Source organism: Polypterus senegalus, chromosome 3, assembly GCF_016835505.1.
Source record: "Polypterus senegalus isolate Bchr_013 chromosome 3, ASM1683550v1, whole genome shotgun sequence".
Classification (NCBI taxonomy): Eukaryota; Metazoa; Chordata; class Cladistia; order Polypteriformes; family Polypteridae; genus Polypterus; species Polypterus senegalus.
In genome coordinates, this window is record NC_053156.1 from 123,856,671 (window position 1) to 123,877,901 (window position 21,231).

At 37.6% G+C, this 21,231-nt stretch overlaps 1 protein-coding gene across 1 annotated transcript in view; it reads right to left on the bottom strand.

Moving 5' to 3' along the window:
- pdss2 (prenyl (decaprenyl) diphosphate synthase, subunit 2) overlaps window positions 1-21,231 on the bottom strand; it is a 235,382-nt gene that overhangs the window by 17,872 nt on the left and 196,279 nt on the right. Inside the window, exons 4-6 of the mRNA XM_039747880.1 lie at window positions 19,453-19,527; window positions 7,065-7,238; window positions 2,858-2,989 (exon numbers count right to left, since the gene is read on the bottom strand). Of these exons, the coding sequence (XP_039603814.1) occupies window positions 2,858-2,989; window positions 7,065-7,238; window positions 19,453-19,527 (381 nt within the window). The remainder of the gene's footprint in view (window positions 1-2,857; window positions 2,990-7,064; window positions 7,239-19,452; window positions 19,528-21,231) is intronic.

The window sequence follows — 21,231 nt, forward strand, 5'->3', positions numbered from 1 at the left end:
TTCTGCAATGCATAATTCTAATGCTTGTCAGACAGCTAAAATGGAACTTGTATAACAAAGGAAGAACAGCAAATTTACGAATTCTTTCAACATTTTTACAAAAAACTGCAGTGAACTGTTCCACAGACATTTGATGAACCTTAGTGATTTTGCTTTTTCTGACACCATTCAGTTTACATAAGAAAATCATCATTTGCTGAACTTAACCGTAGTCTGGGTATTTCAGAAAATTCTGGTTGATCACTACACTGGATTTCGTGAATATTCACAGGATGTAACTCACACTAATCATTCTCCACTTATTTGAACAAAAGCAACTACTGCCTTTTTCCTTTGATGGCCTTTAGCCATCTCTTTTGTCAATGCATTTATTTACCATGATAAAGATATCACCAAACTGTTTTCTAATATCTGTTGCTCCTCTGTTATAATTATTTCTAAGAAGATGAATTAGGATTATAAAGTTCTTCTAGTGCATTATCATTTTCATGTTGTGAATAAGGCGCTATATAGGCACCCGACCCGGCACAGATTCACACTGAGGCACGTGGGCAAATAACAAGGCTTTTTATTTTTCTTCACCTGTGGGGCAAGTCTTCCCCGTGAACACCACAGGTATAACACAGTCCCAAATCACCTTAATATCCGCACAGCAATCCTTCCGTGGGCACCACCACTTCTCTCAGGTAACCTCGTCCTCTTCCTCCCGATTCTGGCTCTGAGTGGTGGTTGCTGGCACCTTTTATGGCCATCCCGGAAGTGCTCCTGGTGCTTGCTTACCTGTTCCCCATTGCAGTCCCGGGAGGGGCCGATAATTAGAGCAGCTGGGCTCAACGATCTCTGCCATGCACCCTGGTGGCCATCCCAGGTCTTCACAGGGTTGTGGAGAACTCCATCTCCCATGAAACTCTGCGGGAAACTGAGGCATCATCGTCAACCAGGAAGGCTGCCACCAAGCGTCCCGGGGGAGGTACTGAAGAGTCCATGGCTGCTCCCCCAGAACATAAGCAGAAGGGGCATGGGACCCGGCTGTCCATTACAATGTCAAAAACCATTTTAGTAGGAAATGAAACTGTGCAATACTTTGGAACGAACATAAATTCATGGGCACTTGTGTCAGTAGTTATTAAGAACTACAGAGTAGAGTTAAATATCATCTACTGACTGAAACACACAATAAAATTTTACAGCCAGGCATAAGTTTTGAACTATCTCCAAGTTCTTAATCTTGGACGTAACCTCCATGAAAAGATGTTTAATACAATTTGCTCAAAGTACTTCATTAGTACTGAAGAGAGAGAGAGAGAGAAAGGTTAGATGTAGATCATTACTTTAGTTAAGTCGATTGTTCTTGGACACTGAGGCCATCCTGATTGCTGCACTACTTATTAAAGGATGGGTTACATTCAAAAATGGGTGCACTACGTGGTCTATGCATGCTTGTATGATTGTGGAAATGATTGCATATGAGCTTTGTCTGGTTTTACATATTAAAAGTGTAATAATGGCATCAAAAGTTCTTTGAAAATCTGATGTAGCTATATTTTGCTTTGTTCTTTAGATGAAAATCTTTTAATTTTTGCCATTATTCAAACACAGGGTGATCAGATTTTCATAGAGAAACTTTTAAATCCTGGTGAAATAAGGGCTCAGCAAAAACTGCTTAACGAGAATCAGGCAAGAGCTTTGGTACACTTTAATATACAAGCAGATATATACAGTACTTGGAAACTGGTCAACTTGAAGACTAAGCAAAACCTGTAAGGTACTGAGTCCTAGTCAGCACACCCAGCAAGATCAAAGATTTCCCTTCTCTTTAGAAAACCGCACTGCTCCTCAAGCAGACCCACTCTGGGAGACAGGCAAGGTGACAGCATAAGCCCCATAATTAAGACCAACTGTAAACATGAGGATGTGTCTTGGTTATAAATAGGTCTTCATTGACTGCAAGGATTTATTTTGTGGTGCTTTTTTAAATACTCTTTTGTGTTCGTCTCTCTTTATTTGTGCACTGAGCCATACATAAAAAAAAAAAAAAATATGAAGAAAGTAGGCTTTCCCCTACTGTTACAGTAAGTATAGTAACTGCTGCTACCACCTACTGTAGATCCAGAGTCCTGGGTTCAGATTCTACCTGTATGGAACCCATTCCTGCCTGTGTCTGCATGGATTTTCTCCAATCCAAAACCCCCTGTATTTCAAAGACATGCATAACAGTGATAATGGTGGGATTGGCTCTGGCCCTCCATGACATTTGCATTGGAGTAATCAGACCTGAAGAATGAATGAATGAATGAATTAAACTGTTGTCAGGTCATTACAAATGTGCATATCTGAAAGTCAGATGTTTGCTTTCTCCACTAAGCATGATTCTTCACAGCTTCAGAGTCCTGAGTTCCAGTCTTGGCACCAGTTGAGTGATCTCTGCATATTCTCCCTGTGCCTGCAAGGATTTTCTCTTTATATTCTGGTTTAATCCCATATCCCCAAGACTTTTAGGTTAGGTTGGCTGACAATTCTAAATGTTCCTGGTTTGACTAAGGGTATATGAATGTGTGTACAATGAGATATACTGGCATTCCACCCAGTATATAAGTATATTGGTTTATATTTTGCACCCAGCTTTGCTTGGTTAGACTGCAGCAATAATTCAGTCTGGAAAATTAATTAACAAAAAGCTCTGTCCACATATGCAGACTTTTATTTATCAATTCTGAGTTAGTAATACCTATGCACTATAGTACCTAAACACTATTCCGTTTTATTGAGAAAACATTAATTAAAAAATCAGGGCTTCATAAACGAGTTCTAGAACATTAATTCCTTACAAAAATACTGGATTATATTGGCATCTTACCTTATTGATTTCACAAATCCACTGCTCTCGACCAACAAATTGCTGGTGCAAAATGACAGGGGCACTATTGAAATTGAAGGATGTTCGATCACATGTATTTTCCTTGACAAAAGCTTGCACATCTGAGTTTAGCTGTAAAATAAAGTCAGAAGACACAGGGGTGAAAAAATTTCCCTGCCTGCTGAAGAGCTACCCAGATAAACACAGGGGCTTATAGATATAATGATATACCTGCATTGCCTGTGATGTGGCTGTACTAGACAACAGCCTTATATATCAGAGATACTGTATATCAGAATGTCACATGGGTGCTTATTCACTTTTCTATTACTAGACTTGTTTTTCAGTCAGTGAGAGACTTTTGTGAACTGCCATTCAGTACTATTTCCATATTTTAAACCCAGCATAATGGATCAATATACATAATGGGTGTCCATCATATACTGGCAACTGCTGAAGTAGAAACTGTGCTAACAGTCTGTCTATGCTAAAGAATCTGTACTAAACTGATTAAACTTCAACCTGATTAAAACTAAAGGTATGCCTATCAGTTCGTGTCACTTGACTGCACACTATGCTTGGTGCTCAACCTTTCTCTTGATAGACCTCCGAAACATACGCATGCATCGTAATAGCAGCAACAGTAGACAAAATGTTTGAGCAATAATGCAATAAAATTCTTTTTGAGTGGTGGCAATAAGCTTTGATGTAGTGAAAGACTATGAGTGAAGGTAAGTGTGACTTTATCAATGATTTTTGCCTTAATGCTTATGAAACAGATATAACGGTTCACAACTGGGCATCAACATTCAATGTCAATACCAGCATTTGTAAACAACTCTTCAAAGTAAAACCACCTCCCTGACCATAAAAGGTGCCACGGAGGAAGACAAGTAGTGAAGTGAAGCATACAGCTGATCCCCTTTTAAAACAAATGAATCTCACAAAAATGTTTGGCTTTTTTCCTTCCTAAAATGTATGGAAATGCCATTTTGAAATCACGTGCAAGCTCAAGACACAAATCAACACTTGTTAGCACTCTTGGCTTTAAAAATGAACACATTTAGTAAGTACAAATGTTTTTGTTTTCACATTGGACCCCGCTGTCTTTTACCTCCATAATAAAGCACAAGAGTAGACTAGTAATTTTATTTTAATTTATAAAAAAAATGCTTCAATATAGAATGCAAATTCATGTACCAAATTAATATATACCATGATTATAAAGCTATAACTTCAACTTAAACAATACCATTTCTTTAAGAATTGGTAAAACCCTGTGTTCTTCTTAGTATTTTTTTTATTAGATAATTTCTGTTCACAGGTCTTTAATTTTACAACAGCCATAATTACAAGCTTCATTTTCGTGTGTATGTTTTGTTTGAGAAAGACTTTTTTTTTGTTTATTCTTCTAAGTGTGTTACATTATCATTTTAGAAGTTCAGTGGGTAGTTAATGGGTTGGTAGGAAGCATTGCTTGGTTAGTAAGGCCCAGGAGGCATCACAAAGACTTGCTGGTAAAATCAATTATTATTATTCATTTGTCAAAGTTACAGATTTGAACTGTAAAGAAATGTTGAGTTAGCGCCTTTGGTTCTGATTTTCTGGTAATGACCTATACCTTTCCATATTTTGATTTGATTCCTAGTCTTTGTGTTTTGGCTCCGGTTGAATTATTGTGTTCTTGTTAATGACTCCTGGAAATTCTTGTTTGATTATGATAATGGTTTAAGTCCTCTGGTTTATCAGAGCAATCCACAGTTTGTTCTAGTTTCTGTCTTGAAAACAGCGCACACCTTCTGTTCTGTGGCTAATGATATCTAGCAGTTGCTATCTTTTATCTTTGCGGCAGGTTATTTGAAGAGGGCAGCTGGAAATTAAAATGCAAGTGGAGAGCATAAGTGCTGCAGTGTAGCCGAGATTCGAGCATTCATGTCTGGCATGACATAACATTTAATGGGTGGGGTTGGGTAGTACTTTTAACTGTTATTACTGTTACTGTTGTCATCTACTTATTGCATTTTTATTTTATGGGAAACCTATTTTTTCTATTGTTCATGATTATTATTTAAATAAGTCTCTGAAAAGCTTAGCTGATAGCTCATTTCCTAAAGATTTAAAATGTAGGGTGTAAGTACATGTGTTGTGGTGATAGAGACAAGAAAACTTGATATGAACAGTTTCAGAAGTTATTCACATAATCACACAATAATTATTAGTTAGTCTTAAATTATTTAACATTTACTGCTTTAACAATTCTACCACAAAATATTTAAAATAACTATAATTGAATATACTATTTAATGTAGACTATGATAATCAGCTCTGATGTGACAAGATCTTATGTGTTTTCACTGAATCATATATTCCAATCAGTTGTGCTGTAAACTTTGTGGACACCTTATTATACACATGTATTATAAATGTATCCCCTGCCAGATGCTAGTAGATATTAGTTATACAGAAAGTCAGCTAAATGTTATTCCTTCCGTTACTAGTGGTTCATTAGCACTTTTTTTTATTTTATTAATTTTATTGTAATCATTCCATACAAATCAATTAATTTTTACAAAAAGTAGGATTGAGATTCATTAGCACTTTTAACTCATCCATATGGTGGGTCATACTACAAAAGCTTAATTACACATAGTTCTTTACTTTTTTTATTCAATATTATTAAAATAACGTCTTGATAATTAATTTATAAAAATGATTTTGTGTGTTGTTATTTGAGATTGTAGGACAGACAAACACCACCCTTAATTGGAGTGCTTTGAAAATGAACTTGCCACATTATCTTTAAATGAGGCATCAGCTGGTAATTTTTCACTATAAAAAAATCCAGAGCTAATAGTTCTGATCATCATTTTGTCTTTGTAGGTGGCTATTAAACCGACATCATTCACTTCTGCTAAGAATATGTTTCTGGGAAATTTGCCGAAAAATATATTTATGGGTGAGATATCAGTCTTAGTGCAAACTCTTTTTTTGCATTTTAGAAGTGTTCTCACATGGACATCAACAGGCACAGTATTCTACTTGGCTAAGTGCTTTACCATTCTATAAAGGTTCTGCAAAGTATGCTACCCAGTAAAAGCAGCCTGTTTCTTTACAATGGAATTTTCTTTGTGAGAAATTCTGCATGCTATTTTCGATTTCAGAAGATGGAGTATCACATATACTCCATCAGGAAGGCATTGTTTAGTTCTTATTGCACTCCAGAAACACGCAGCTACAGAAATTAAAGTTGTCTTTATAAGAAAATGTAACATGACAAAGATTTCAAAATATAAGTGAGACACAAATTTTAGTTTTTAGGTAAGCCTAATAAGAATTTAGTGCTGATTTTCTTTGTGACTCAACTCACATAAAACAAGAAAAAAAAAAAAGTAAAAGGTTTTTATTTCAGAATGTCCAAGTCAAAACTTAATAAGTCAGCACATCTTCTGTAAAATACTTGATTATTTCTATTTACACCAAGCAGGGGAGCAATATAATATGCACCAAGCAACTCTGTGCCAACTAACTGTGAGGTCCACAGGTTCAACTAAAGCTTAGTTCAAAGCACTTCATCAGTCAGGTGGTGCCCTACATTATCTGCTTGAACGACTTGTGAAATTCATCATCAAGGAATGTATGCTGCATGTCATTACTCAATGTAGCAATGGACGATTTAGATAAACAGTGCCAGATGTACCTAAAAATGAGAAAAATGATAAATATAAAGGCCAAGAATAGAATCTAAATCAGTTGCCAGAAATGGCACTTTTGTACAAGACCTTCTTTCCTGATGCCAACTGATCACTTTGTTGCGAATGGCATTTAATAACTTTTTGTGTTACTTTGACGTACAAATGTTATAGTTTGTAAGCAATAAAAAGCAGTTCTTCTACAGGAGCACTTTTAAGGAACAGGTGTTTTGCACCAGACCAGATGACATTTTGAGAGCAACTCAAATAAATTAGGCTAAAATTAGGCTAATGTCCCTTTTATTTTCTGCTTTCTCAACTGGTATAAAAAATAAAGCAAACATCACCTATATTTTGGATAAGAAGTTATATTGGCCTGCATACTGTATATTGCCCTAAATTATCTAAGTAAAAAGAAGCTTTAACTGGATTTTGGATATTACAATTTCTGTTGTTTATGTTCTTTCTGCAGCAGTAATCGTAAACATCTATATGCCATCTTTTTCCAAAAGCATTACCTTATGTCCAAGAGAAAGATGTTTGCCATACTGAAATGCCAATGCTTGGGACCGCATTTCATGGTGTGCTAACTCCATTGCTGCTTGACAGCTTTTAGCGAGCAAAGCACCATGGGATAAAAAGGTGTGATCTTGCCAGGCTCCAATTAATACGTCATCAGTAATGTTGATCTCCTAAAATGAAACAAGACAAATACTTTGTAATGTTAGTCATGTTTTTTTACTGCTGTGTATCATGGTTATTTATCATGGTGTATGTTGGCTGAACATGCAAGGAAGAATGTCACTGTACTTTGTACACATTGCAGTCCTACTATACTGCTCAGAAAAATTAAAGGTGCACTTTTTAATCAGAGTATAGCATCAAGTCAATGAAACTCCTTAGGATATTGATCTTGTCAGTTAAGTACCAGAGGGGGTTGTTAATCAGTTTCAGCTACTTTGGTGTTAATGAAATTAACAACAGGTGCACTGGGGGGCAACAATGAGACGACCTCCCAAAACATGAATGGTTTAACAGGTGGAGACCACTGACATTTTTCCCTCCTCTTCTTTTCTGACAGTTTTTTCACTAGTTTTGCATTTGGCTACGGTTAGTGTCACTACTTACTGGTAGCATAAGGCCAACTTCTCCAGGAGGGAACATCAATATGTGCCATTGCCAGAAGGTTTGCTGTGTCTCCCACCACAGTCTCAAGGGCATGGAGGAGATTCCTGGAGACATTTACTCTAGGAGAGCTGGACAGGGCCATGGAAGGTCCTGACCTCCAGCAGGCCACTGGTGTGAATGTCTCTGACCAAACAATCAGAAACAGACTTCATGAGGGTGGCCTGAAGGTCCGATGTCCTCTAGTGGGCCCTGTGCTCACTGTGCGGCACCACTGAACCTGACTGGCATTTGCCACAGAATACCAAAATAGGCAGGTCCACCACTGGTGCCCTGTACTTTTCACGGATGAGAGCAGGTTCACCCTGAGCACATGTGGCGGACGTGAAAGGATCTGGAGAAGCCGTGGAGAATGTTATGCTGCCTGTAACATTGTTTACCCTGACCACCTGACCAGTTTGTTGGTGGGTCAGTGACGGTGAGGCATATCCATGGAGGGATGCACAGACCTCCACAGGCTAGACAACAGCACCTTGACTACCATTAGGTATCTGGATGAAAACCTTGGACCCACTGTCAGACCCTATGCTGCTGCAGTGGGTCCTGGGTTCCTCCTGGTGCATGACAATGCCTGGCCTTATGTGGCGAGAGTATGCAGGCAGTCCCTGGAGGATGAAGGGATTGATAACACTGACTGGCCCCCACGCTCGCCTGACCTTTAATCCAATAGAACACCTCTGGAATGTTATGTTTCGGTCCATCCAATGCCACCAGGTTGCACCTCAGACTGTCCAGGAGCTCAGTGATGCCCTGGTCCAGATCTGGGAGGAGATCCCCGAGGACACCATCTGTCGTCTCATTAGGAGCATGCCCCGACATTGTCAGGCATGCATACAAGCATGTCGTGGCCATACAAACTACTGAGTATGATTTGGCATTGCTGCAATGAAATTTCGGCAAAACAGATTAGCCTGCTGCTTCATTTTTTCACTTTGATTGTCGGGGTGTCTGTTATTTCAGCCATCTGTAGGTTGATCATTTTCATTTCCATCAAACGATGTGGCGTCCTTTCGTTCCTATTACATTATCCAGTCCATATCAGTATAGATATCCAGTGGGATTATTTTTCCCTACTGAGATCTGATGTGTTTTCAAATTGTTCCTTTAATTTTTTGAGCAGTTTATATTTACTTAATACACAACTAAAACATTCAAATCCAAACTCTTATAACAACTTATACAGTTCTGTAATATATCTAATATAAACTCTTGGCATATTTAAATTACTCTTTTATTTATCTTTTTAGTACTCAGAGTTAGCCTATTGGTCAAAAAAGCTTGGAAAGCCCAGTTTAAAAACGAGACTAAACCGAGCCAGATCCATTTCCATATGTTTGTGTTAAATATTAATATTAATTTGATGTGCTTTGGAATAAGGTAAGAAAATATATAGAGTAACTGATGATTTTTAAATACAATATACAATAATCATGACTTTGACTCCCACTGCTCTCAAAACCAACAAACCTCTTCTAAACAAAGCTACCAACTGATTTAATTTTCACAAAGATAAAGTTACGCATTTAGTTCTTCACATAGGTGCTAACTTTTATCAATTAAGAGCTTTAAGTAAATATTTTACCTTTTGGGCCTATGAACACTTAGCCTTAAATGTTCTTGTTTACATTCTAATCACCCTAAAGACTGTACAAAACTAACAATAGTTTTCCAGTATACAAGTTCAGGAAGGATTACTTTTCCCAGGAAAACAAAAATCACTAAAATGATAAAAAAAACATCAATGTTTACCCCTACCATTAGAGGGTGGGCCATCCAAAAATCTCAGTTAACCACCCAGTAACCCATAGGCATCAAGTCCATGGTTGAGGGGATCAACATATTGTGACATCTAACATTAAAGTAAACTTAATTAATTCTTTCAAAAGCTAAGAATTTTTAGTGGTGGTAGGGTTTGGGAGTTGGGTGTATAGCCACACAGCAATTGAGTTGTCCTCGGTGCTTGCACATTATGGTCCTGTTCTTAGTCTGAAGCTCCTTCTACTAAAACTGTATTTTCTGTGCTTGGAAAGTGACATGATCAAAGAGAAAAGTGGAGCCTGTTTACTTCACATGCCTGTAATGCATTTATGAAAACCATACGAAATGATTACTTAAATATGTTAAAAGCACTCATTACCATAGTCCTCTGCACCCTGCTTCTGCTCCGCTATATGCCTTACTGCTCATTGGGTGAAAGGGCCATGAAGTCAGTGCCCACCTACATTTTATATAAATTGTGGCAAGGTGAGTCTATTTGGGTTTCACAAAAGGAGATGATGCAATGATTTTTAAGTATTTACTTCTCATTATGTTTTTTGACATTTCCACTAAGAACAACTTAAACATTTGGCTACTAAACAAAACACAAAAAAAAAAAAACAGTAAAACCAGTAGATCAAGTATGTGAAGCTGCTCAATTAGTTAAGTTTGTAGAGCTGGGTGCTGGTCAAGTGGTGCAGCAAGGCTCCAGTGGTCATGATTCTTCCCCCCTGTACAGGTTCAGTAAAAATATAACAAAGGTAACATTAATACTTTGTTTTAGGAATTATATATCAAGCTAGCAGCTTCCAAATTACATGTGCTGGCTGAGGTAACTCAGTATGCCTTCCTGACATGGAAAGTGCTCTTTAAAATGATGACTTTAAAGCCTTTCTAAGTATAAAAGGAAAATATGAAATATGGCAGTTATTTCCAACTATGTTTAATGATAAAGGAAACCAGCATTTGTTTGCTACAATGAAGGCTTAATAGTTTTAACAAACTGTAAAACAACAGGAAATCCGAGATGTGATGTTCAAGAGTGTATTGGAACAGGATCAGGACCAAGACAAAACTTTTACAGTGCTGAAGAAGTGTTTGAAAACTTCTGTTAGTACAATTGTTAACCAAAAGGTAGAGCAGTATGGTAGAAACATCTGTTTGTTCTATAAATAAAAAATTATTGCAGTGTAGCGTGTCTGGAGTAACAAAATGGCGAAATTAATGTGAGGTAAAACAAAGGATTGTTCTTTTACAATTGAATGTCAGCATTTGGCTACAAATGGAACTTTTTCATATTGATAACTTAATTGCTGATATTTGATCTGACAGCTGTAGTGCATACATACACACACACAAATCGAAATCTTCCAAAACACAGGAAATTTTCCTGGAAACCACAATTGACTCATTGGAAAATACATAAATAAAATGAAACTTAAAAATAGAATTTGTTTTGCTTATATACACTGTTCAAAAACCTAACAGAACACTTAAATCAATTTAATTACAGTCACATGGATCTTGAAGAACAAAATATTAGGTGGAAAATCGTTACTGAGTAATACTGTGTAACTTGTTGAGAACAAAATGATGTAACAACAGACAATGGAAAACAAAATCGGAAACCTACTGAGGGCTAAGTTTAACATCACACCAAAGTCAAAACTGAAATCACAGGCTGATCCAACTTGTGTGAATTTCAGCATGGTAACACATAATGTGACTCCTGACAACAGCTGGGCATGATCCTGATGAGACAGCAGACAGTGTCCTGGTGGGACTCCTCCCAAACATGGACAAGGGCATCGCTGAGCTCCTGGGCAGTCTGTGGAGCTACTTGGTGGTGTTGGATCCACTGATACATAACATCCCAGAGGTTCTCAATTGGAATCAGATTTGGGGAACATCCAGGCCAGTCAATGGCATCAATGCCTTCATCATCCAGGAACTGCCTACACACTCTAGGCACATGAGGCTTGGCACTGTCTAGCACCAGGAGCAACCCAGGGCTCACTGAACCAGAGTAAGGTTTGACAGTTGCTCTGATGATTTCATCCTGGTAGCTAACAACATGCAGGGTACTGTATCCTAGCAGGTGGAGGTCTCCCCAGACCATCACTGACCCACTGTCTAACTGGTCATGCTGGATGATATTGCAGGCTACACAACGTTCAGCACAGCATCTCCAGACTCTTTCACATTTAACACCTGTTGCTCAGTGTGAACCTGCTCTCACCTGTGAACAAAATTGGGTGCCAATGGCGTTAGACTGCAATGATTAAGTGTTCTCTTCATTTTTTGAGCAGTATAATTTTTGTCTTTGAGATGAGTTGCTAAAGGTGGGACTGTGTAGACATGTGCTGTAGGCACCATAAACAGCAAAAAAGAAAAACAATTTAAAATAGTCAGTAGAAAATAAGGCAGAAATCAAGATTTTGACAAAAAACTATGCCTCCAAAAACAAACCTCTTGTTAAACAAAGTCACAAACCTGGGAAAAGGGTGTGTGAGACCTCCAAAAGACCCATAAAGCTGACCAGGACCTTCGCTGACCAGCCCAGAAGAGGTTCAACTAAACTCTGCCCGGCACACAATACTACCTGCAGGCTTCAGCCAGAGAAAGACCCAAAAATGGGGAGCCGACTTTAAAAGTTCAAAATAAAAGGAAGTGCATTTTACAGTATATGCACAATATATCAAACTGTCTCACCAGGGAGATAAAAACTGCTACAAGTCTGGCTTGTATGGAGACGTTTCACAAGAATCTTTATAGATAAATATTTATCACAAAAATAGAAAATAAAGCAAAAATGCTCAACAGAGCAAAAATGACTAAAGGATTTACCTAAAAAGGCAATGAACAACAAACAAGTCCCAATAAGATGAAACCCAAAACAGAAGCGAATATCCAGAAACCGGAAGGAAAATATGTTGTAACAAAAAATGCAACACTCAAACAAAACTCCAAATCCAAATAAACGTTCCACTGCTGTCTTTTTCCTCTGACTGAATATAAAACCTGAAAGTGGGCTGCAACAGCAGTGATGTCAGGATGGCCCCGCCTCATGGGGCACCACCCACAAAATGCATGGAATAGATGCAAATTTAAACTTACAGAACATTTACTAAATCATAGACAAACATAACAGAAGTTAAATAAAACATTACAAATAATAATTTACAAATAACAAAAATGGCAATTAACCAACAAACAGACACAAGCCAAGGTAAAAACCCTGGCCATAACACAACAAAAGCCAGGTTTAACACAGTTAGGCAGCTTATTGGCCTGAGCATGTCAGAGCACTCCCCTGAAGGTCCTGTCTCTCTACCACCCAGTAAATGGGAGATGGAGCCGCAGTCATAAGCTACCACACAGACCTGGATACACTCAGTTTTTCCAATACAAAACAGCTCTTCAAAACAGAAGCAAGTAAATTGAAAAATTAGACATTTTTATAGTCTTAGTTATTACAGAAGCAGAAACTCACTTAGCTTCTCATAAAAGCTGAAGTGAAGCACCAATGTGTCAAAAGTGTCCTCAGAATCTACAGTGAATCCACACAAATGGACCAAGGATCACACAAACCAGAAAAAGGATTAAAATACCCTTTAACATTTTATAGCTTCTTTGTATTTAACATTAAGACTATTTAGAAAGGCCTAATAAAACTCCAAGTTAATCTTCTAAAATATAACAATTTTATAGGACTGTATATTACAGGAGAGTAATTTCTAATGTTTTAACTCGCCTGTAAATCTCAGGCTCCAAATGTAGCTATTCTTCAGCATGAAAGAACTCTGATAATGTCACTCCACTGGCTATCATTATTTTTCTGTTTATGTCTGACAATGGTTCATTAAGTGATCTGAGCAATCTATATCACAACATAAATATGAACTTTGCTTAAAAGCGGCAACCAGCAGCAACTTTTCCAGTGAAGTTCTTAATTGCCCATTTGGTTTAATTTTGAACTGAATGTTCATGACTGTTTCTTATGAATCTTATAAGACACACAATTTTTCATTTAGTTAAAGGCAGGAGGATAATAGCACAGTTGTTAATATAGCTCTCATATGGATCCAGCAGTTTGTGTTCAAATGCCATGGCTAGTTGTTGTCTGTGTGGAGTATGCATGTTCTACTCTTGTTTGTGTGAGTTTCCCTTCTGAGTCCTCAAAGGTTTGCTTCTCAGGTTGTAGATTTGCCTCATCTAAGTGTGTCTGTGTGCACAAGAGGGTCCTGCTGGGGACTGGCCCCTCTGTCTGCAGCAAATTTTTTTTAGGATGTACGCAATGCTGACAAATCCCAGTGACCCTGAACTGGATTAAGCAGGTTACAAAATGTTTATTTTATTAATTATACTGTGTTTTTTCTTTTATTTTCAAAAGCCTGCTGCTATCATCTTTTTGTTCAGGTGTGTAAATACACAGCTGTACAATGCTTTAAACTTTGAGCTTTTACATAAGTAAGAACTATTTTGTTCCATTTAGATCTTTGCAGCTGGAAGGCATGGGGTAGAAGAGGATAATTATTAATTTAAGAATTAAATACACACCGAGAAGGTGGACTGTATTGTAGCGAGTGCCACATACACTATTGGCTTTTGGAGGAAATACTTCGTGGACAGGACAGTTTGTTTAATGGAATTTAACCAGGAAACGTATAAGGAGAGAGAGAGAGAGAGATCTGGAACAACAGGACACAAACCGGGGAAATTCGAACCTGAAGCCACCTACTGAAAGTTGAATTTTTGTCTCGTGAGATGCATCTCAGAAGATGATCTATTGTATTTGTATTTTCTCTGGAGTACCCAACCACTTTTCCTGGCAGGACAGAATGTTTGTATTATTTGCGGTGGCTTCCTGGTAATTTCTTCCTGTTTTCATCAATCTCTTATAGAATAGTAATAATGAGTGTAAAAGCAGACCAGGATTTTCATGAAAGATAATAATGCCAACTACATCACGCACCTTAATTTGTCAATTTCATGCTTTGTTTTGTAAATGTGGCTATTGTTTGGGGGATTTGTGTTTTTAACCTTTTTACACTGCTGTCACTGAATCCCAAATAGATTTTTATTATTATCTGTTATTTGTTTTAGCATTGCTGCAATAATGGGGTGGGTGTTTCAGAGTGAATGCCTGCATTGGTGAAATTATATAGAAAGTAACAGTGCTCTGTGTTTAACAGTAATCTTTGAAAGTTACTCTTTTTATGACTGTGGACTCAATTACTGCAGAATAATTTGGAAACTGCTACATGGAGTATTATATAATTCAACCATAACAGATCATAAGAATATTATGCATATTGGGAGTACTGTGGTAAGACAGGAGATAACATAAATGCCTTTATTGTCTGACACAGACAGGTAAACATCGTTGGTTTAAACCAAGAGTTCCCAAAGTGGTCGATATCGACCTTCTGGGGTCAATTTGAACTTTCTAGGGGTCGATAGTTTCAATAAAAAAATTTGGGGGTCGATGACAGCAAAAATAGACCCCCTTACTACTGCTATTTGTTTGTTACTTCACAATATTTATGATTCTAATAGGAACCTAATTAAGAAGTAAAATAATTAAAAAAAACACTTTTTTTGATAAAAACACATTACATACAAACTTGTGAACGAAAAGGTAAAATGTGTCATTTAATGAGTCACACGTAAGAATGCATGAAAATACATAACACATACATAACAGGTCTGTGCATTGTCTTATCGAACATATCAAAGCAAGTGCGGACATGAAAAACCGTTGCATGTCCGCACTTGCTCGCGGTGGGACAAAACGACGGATATTCGATATTAGCAGAATCTATCAGTCTTGTACAGTCATGCTTTCATAAAACACTATAAATTGGTTCGTTTGATGTGACATGTACTTATTTGTGATTTGAACTTTGAATAAAATTTTTTATTGAGGAGCAGTACTATGAAAAAGAAAATCAGAGGACATTTATTTATTTATTTATTCGATTTTGAACAAAAATCTTCTGTTTCAAGTAAGTACATACTTTACTTTTTTTTTTATCACAGGGGCTGTCGAAATTGTTAATAAAAATTTTTATTTCTTCAGATAATAATATGACTGAACCAAAAACGAAATGCAGAAAGTACAGCTTGGACTATTTGTACTTATTTTGAATTTACATATTTATTTCATAAATGTCAAAATATAAAAAAAAACTCTGCTCGCATTTTTTGCTTTAATTTTCGATAGTGCAGGTTTTGATATTAAATGTTCTACAAGATAATGCCATATTCTGTAGTCCTTTTATCTTTTTCAATCATTAATTACAAGTGATTAAAATGAAAAGTTTGATATCTAGTGAAATATTTAATATCGAGTACTGTACAAATGTATTAATTTGAGTAAGTAAAGTAAATGACTAGGGGGTCGACGGTTTTAAAAGTTTTTGGTAAAGGGGTCTGCGGCCAAAAAAAGTTTGGGAACTCTTGGTTTAAACCCACACACATTTATTTACAATATTTATATTACAAGTGCACACACAACCCAGTGCCGCAGCACCAATCACCCTCAGTCCAGGCCCTTCCAATGCCTCTCTCTCTCTTTCTTCAGGTCCGCCTCCACTCCTCTCCTCCGAGCTCCATCCTCTTCCACCCGACTCCAGTCATCGAATGGAGGGAAGTGCTGAGGGCCAGGGCTCCACATGCATCAGGGCGCCCACTGGCGGTGACCATGGGCCCCTATAGGGTTGAGCTTCTAAGCTGTGTTCCCGTGGTCCCCAATGCCACCAGGGTGGTCGCCCCCTCGTGGCCTGGAGGAGGCATAAGCCCTCCTCCAGTCCTCCCAGCTGGGTACCACACCCAGCCCCTCGCCACACTTGTAAGTTGAATTGTAATGAAATTCAGTTACTAGTGCATTCTTAAGCTGCATAACCTAGTTGAAGGTGTTTATAACTTTTTGATTACCACTTGTTGTTTTATAAAAAAAAAAAGTTTGGATGATAAAATGAAAGAATTCTGGCAGATATATACCAAATAATTAGAGAAAAATCAACAATATTGCAAAGAAAAGAGCTGTGAAGAACAAACAATTATCCCTGCAGTCATTAGCAAATCTTCACAATACAGCAGCACATTGTTTGTACAAAATGTCTACAGTAGAATTATACACATTGCACTGAAAGATGCAAGCTTTCATCAGCAACAAAAAAACAGAAAGACTATAATTTGTTAAAAAGCTTAGAGATGAGCCAATCAAGCTTCAGAATAAAGTACTACTGGATGATGAGCCAGAGAAAAACCTCTACCAGTGAGATCAAGCATGACTTCCTCTAAAACTTCATTGCTTCATAAGTGATGATCATGGCAGCAGAATAATGTAGATGTTGTACAGAAGTATTTCTGTCTGCTTATACACAAAAACCCCATTACCTGGTTATTCAATACAATGTCATAAAACACACTGCAATAAATTATATATTTCACTTGCTCAATGGAAGATGGAAGTCAACAACTAAAATGGCAAATGCAAATGGCAGCAGCAAAGGCTTAGTCAAGCATCTGGGACATCATGTTTAAACGGTGCATATGCACAAAAATGTTGCATATGCCCATTTCCACACACACTTTGAGATGTATAAAAACTAAATTTGGCTTAAAGCCACACACATTTTCATGGCAGCCTCACACTGTGCGTATGCAAGTTTCTGCTTGGTTTTGCAAACTGGCGGCACCAAGTGTCGTAGCAGTTCTACTGTTTCTTTGTGGTCTCCGTTTTTTCAGATTCTCATTAACAACACAGAATTCATCCAATACACTGAAATTAATTGCATATCATTTACAAATTTAATTCCCTTGATTGTAATCATTCAGGAACAATATAATGGTGTACAGAATGGCCAAACTATTCCAACTACCATGGCTGCTTTAGCGTTGTTAGGAGACATTGCAAATGGAATAATTAGAAGAGAGCACATATTTATAAATGATGATGAATAGCTTCTAAGGCGATTTCGATTTCCAAGAGCTCTCCTCATATAGCTGAGTGCTGGACTGGCACTGGCTTTACAAAGGCAGACTTTGAAGAATTGTGCTCTACCTGTTCCTTTGTAAGTTTTGTCCACTCTCGGGTTTTTAGACACAGGAACTTTTCAACACGAACTTGCTGATGATCGGGTATTTCGTAAACATCACTGAGTCGCGCCATGCCAGCTGTATAGGATGGTATTATCCGCTTGTCATCCAGATAGATAAGAATTCCTTACATGTGGTTGAACAGGCAAACATCAAAGCACAATTCACAGTAACATCCAGTACTTCAAATTCAATTGGAGCGGTTAACTGCACACACATTGCTATTGCAACGGTGCTGAACAAGTTATATCAGCCAGAGATAAATCAACCAAAAGAATGAACTGGCATTACATCATCTGTAGCAGGAGAGCCTATAAAAATGGCAATTCCACACAGTCACAGGTGTATTTTCCAACTAGTGCGGCAAAAGGCAAGCAGTCCTTTTGAGCCCAGCGAGTCACCTCAAAGAGCCATGTAAAGAGCAGACAATCTGTCCATTGTGGTGCTCAGTGCTGACGACATGCTATAAAGGCGCCTTTAGACAATTAATTTGCTTATGGAAAGTATTTCCAGTCAATGAATGTACTGCTGTGTCGCATTGTAGCATGCTGCATAATGTGGCACAAAATCGTGGCTTACCCGTTCCTGAAGAGATCCAGTATGATGAACCTGACCTATCAAATGATCAGCCAAATTGGACAGCATTACAACTTTGTTTGAATGTAATTAGCATAATGTAAAAATAGGTAATCAGAGGCAGCATTTATTTTTTAACCAATTCATTTAATTTGTAGTCAATATCACATAGTACAGCCCTTATATTTAGCTCATTGGCCACATTTCTTACAGCATCTACTAATCCATTTTATAACTCCAGACGTGTCCCTCGGCACACACAGCCAAATGGTTGCCCAGTGGTTTCCAAGGCAGAGGTGTGTGTGCAGCCAGCATCTGAAGATGTGCTGGGCACAGCAGCACCATCATCGTGTTCTTGGAAAGGGGGTCAGCTTTTGTAATATTTTCTGAAACACAATAAACAGATGCTGGGCTGCAACTTGCCTTTTCATGGCAACTGATATCTGACCACTTTTTTTTTTTTATTTTGGGCACTGTGCGACATTCAGAACTTGAACTTTAAAGTGTTTCCGGCACACTGTATAACTCCATAATTTGCTTTTGTTGTTTATACCACTGCTTAAGACAACAAATAGTATGTTTTTCCTTTCTTCCATTTTGCATTCACTAAAATTCTTCTTTTTTCATGTGCATTTGCTATTGTCTTTTAAGAAAGCACTGGATGGAAGGACGCTATATATACGGATTTGCATATTAAAATAAGCAAAATTCTGGGAGGAGTCAGGGTGGTGCCGTAGGCGCGTGCATGTGCATTAAATTTCACATTCATTGGTTTTTATAAAGGGGAAGTGCATGAAACTTAGTCTACGCACAGTTTTATGCATCTGGATTTTTTTTGTGCGTGTGCACATTTCCAGTTTTGTCTGTACGCCATGTTTTAGTGTGAAATCTACACACGCCGTTATACGTGAGGGCCCAGATATGTGTAGGATTTGGGTTTGTTAGAGTTACTACATAGAAGAAAAAGGCAACCAAGTGATGATTTTATTCTATTTTAATTTAATATTTCAGATATTTATGATCACTTTTAGTGAGGTAATGGAACACCAATGATGGTGTTATTCTACAATGTTAAATATCTATAGTATATGCAGATGTAGTGAGAAATAAAAGCTGCAGTATATTTACCTCTTCATTTCACCTGAAAAATGTGTTATGTACGAGTTGTGGCTTCTTTTTTAAAGACTTCAAGGTGTTAATAAAATGTCAGAAAGCAAATGCAATATTATGGTTATGGACAGTAAAGTATACAAAAACTTTCTAGTTTGTTGATTCTCTTACCTCACCCGCTCTGTTGTTTTCATAGTATATACCTTGAACCAAGTCCCCAATAGCACTGGATATGAGCTCCACAACCTAGTGAGAAAGACAACAAACATTACAGAATGCAATTCTGGAAAGTAAAGAGCATTATGGATTTAAAACTATCCATCCATCCATCCATCGTCTAACCCGCTGAATTCGAATAGGGTCACGGGGGTCTGCTGGAGCCAATCCCAGCCAACACAGGGCACAAGGCAGGAACCAATCCTGGGCAGGGTGCCAACCCACCGCAGGACACACACAAACACAACCACACACCAAGCACACACTAGGGCCAATTTAGAATCACCAATCCACCTAACCCGCATGTCTTTGGATTGTGGGAGGAAACCGGAGCGCCCAGAGGAAACCCACGCAGACACGGGGAGAACATGCAAACTCCACACAGGGAGGACCCGGGAAGCGAACCCGGGTCTCCTAACTGCGAGGCAGCAGCGCTACCACTGCGCCACCGTGCCGCCCCGATTTAAAACTAATTTATCCCATAATCTGAATAAGAAACACACTGTACAATGTTTAATTATAACAGAAACCCAACAAACAGCCACATTTGTACTTGTACTGGAATTGTACTGAAATTAAAAGATTAAAAATTTTCAGTACTGAAAAAAGACCAACATTTAAAGCCAATCATCTGGACTTTTGCAGCAATTAAATTGCTGAAAAAGTCATTTGTAGTAGTTGCACACCCCACAATGAAATTATTAAGACTGGCTGGCATTGTGCCTGATTCCATCACTAGATATGAATGTTAAGACAAAAATGTTCTTAGCAATTATTGACCCATCTTAAATTTATTAAATCATACTGAAAATGTCTCAACTGTTACCAAAAAAAACTTTTTTGGGAGATATGTCAGTCTTGCTTTTAAACTGGTCACAATAACATTTTTCAACTCTCTAGCTGCATTTGCTTTAGCTAAGCAGAAAAAAAACTTCCTTGTTCCAATCACGTATAAAATATGAATATTATGTTAAATTAATTTAAAATGGTGCCATCCAATGTATGCAAATGGTATCATCTCTTATTTTGAATAAGAACTTGTGACCAGTTGCTTATTGATCAATTTGCCATAGTTCCCGATTTGCTGATTCTTAGTTTGGGTTGTTAATGGTCAATCCAGTATTCCTAACTTTGTCCAACTCCAAGCTGAGCAGACCAGTGAAGCAACTGAGTTTTAGAACACATTCAACTTTTTTATGGAACAAATATGCAAGCCTTATTTCAATACTGGAAAAGGTGTAATATACCTGATTTTTCAGCCACATACAAAAATCATTTCCTACTCTTAAACATTTATGGAAGGTGCTGGGATGCTGAATAGATAAACAGTTAATACTCATGGCTCTCTGCCACTGCTGAAATCTCAATTTAGTTCAGTAGCTGTATTTTAGTCAACGTTTGTGTAAAGCTATACATCTAGATACTACATTGTATCACTTGAAAGCTAAGTTTTTGTTATTTCATAATCACTAACTAAAAAATATTTATATGCTAAACAGCCCCAGTCACTTTTTTCTCCTTGGGGTTCAGTACAAAATACAATTAAAAAATGTGCTTTTTCCAGCATATGCACTTAGCATTAATGTATTTTTTATAAGTAAATAATGAAAGAAAGATTTTAGTTTTTGATTTTTAATACATTTGCAAAACTTTTTGAAATGTTTTCACTTTGTCATTATGAGTTATTGAGTGTTGATTGATGGGAAAATATGATGGGCATTTGTATCCATTTAA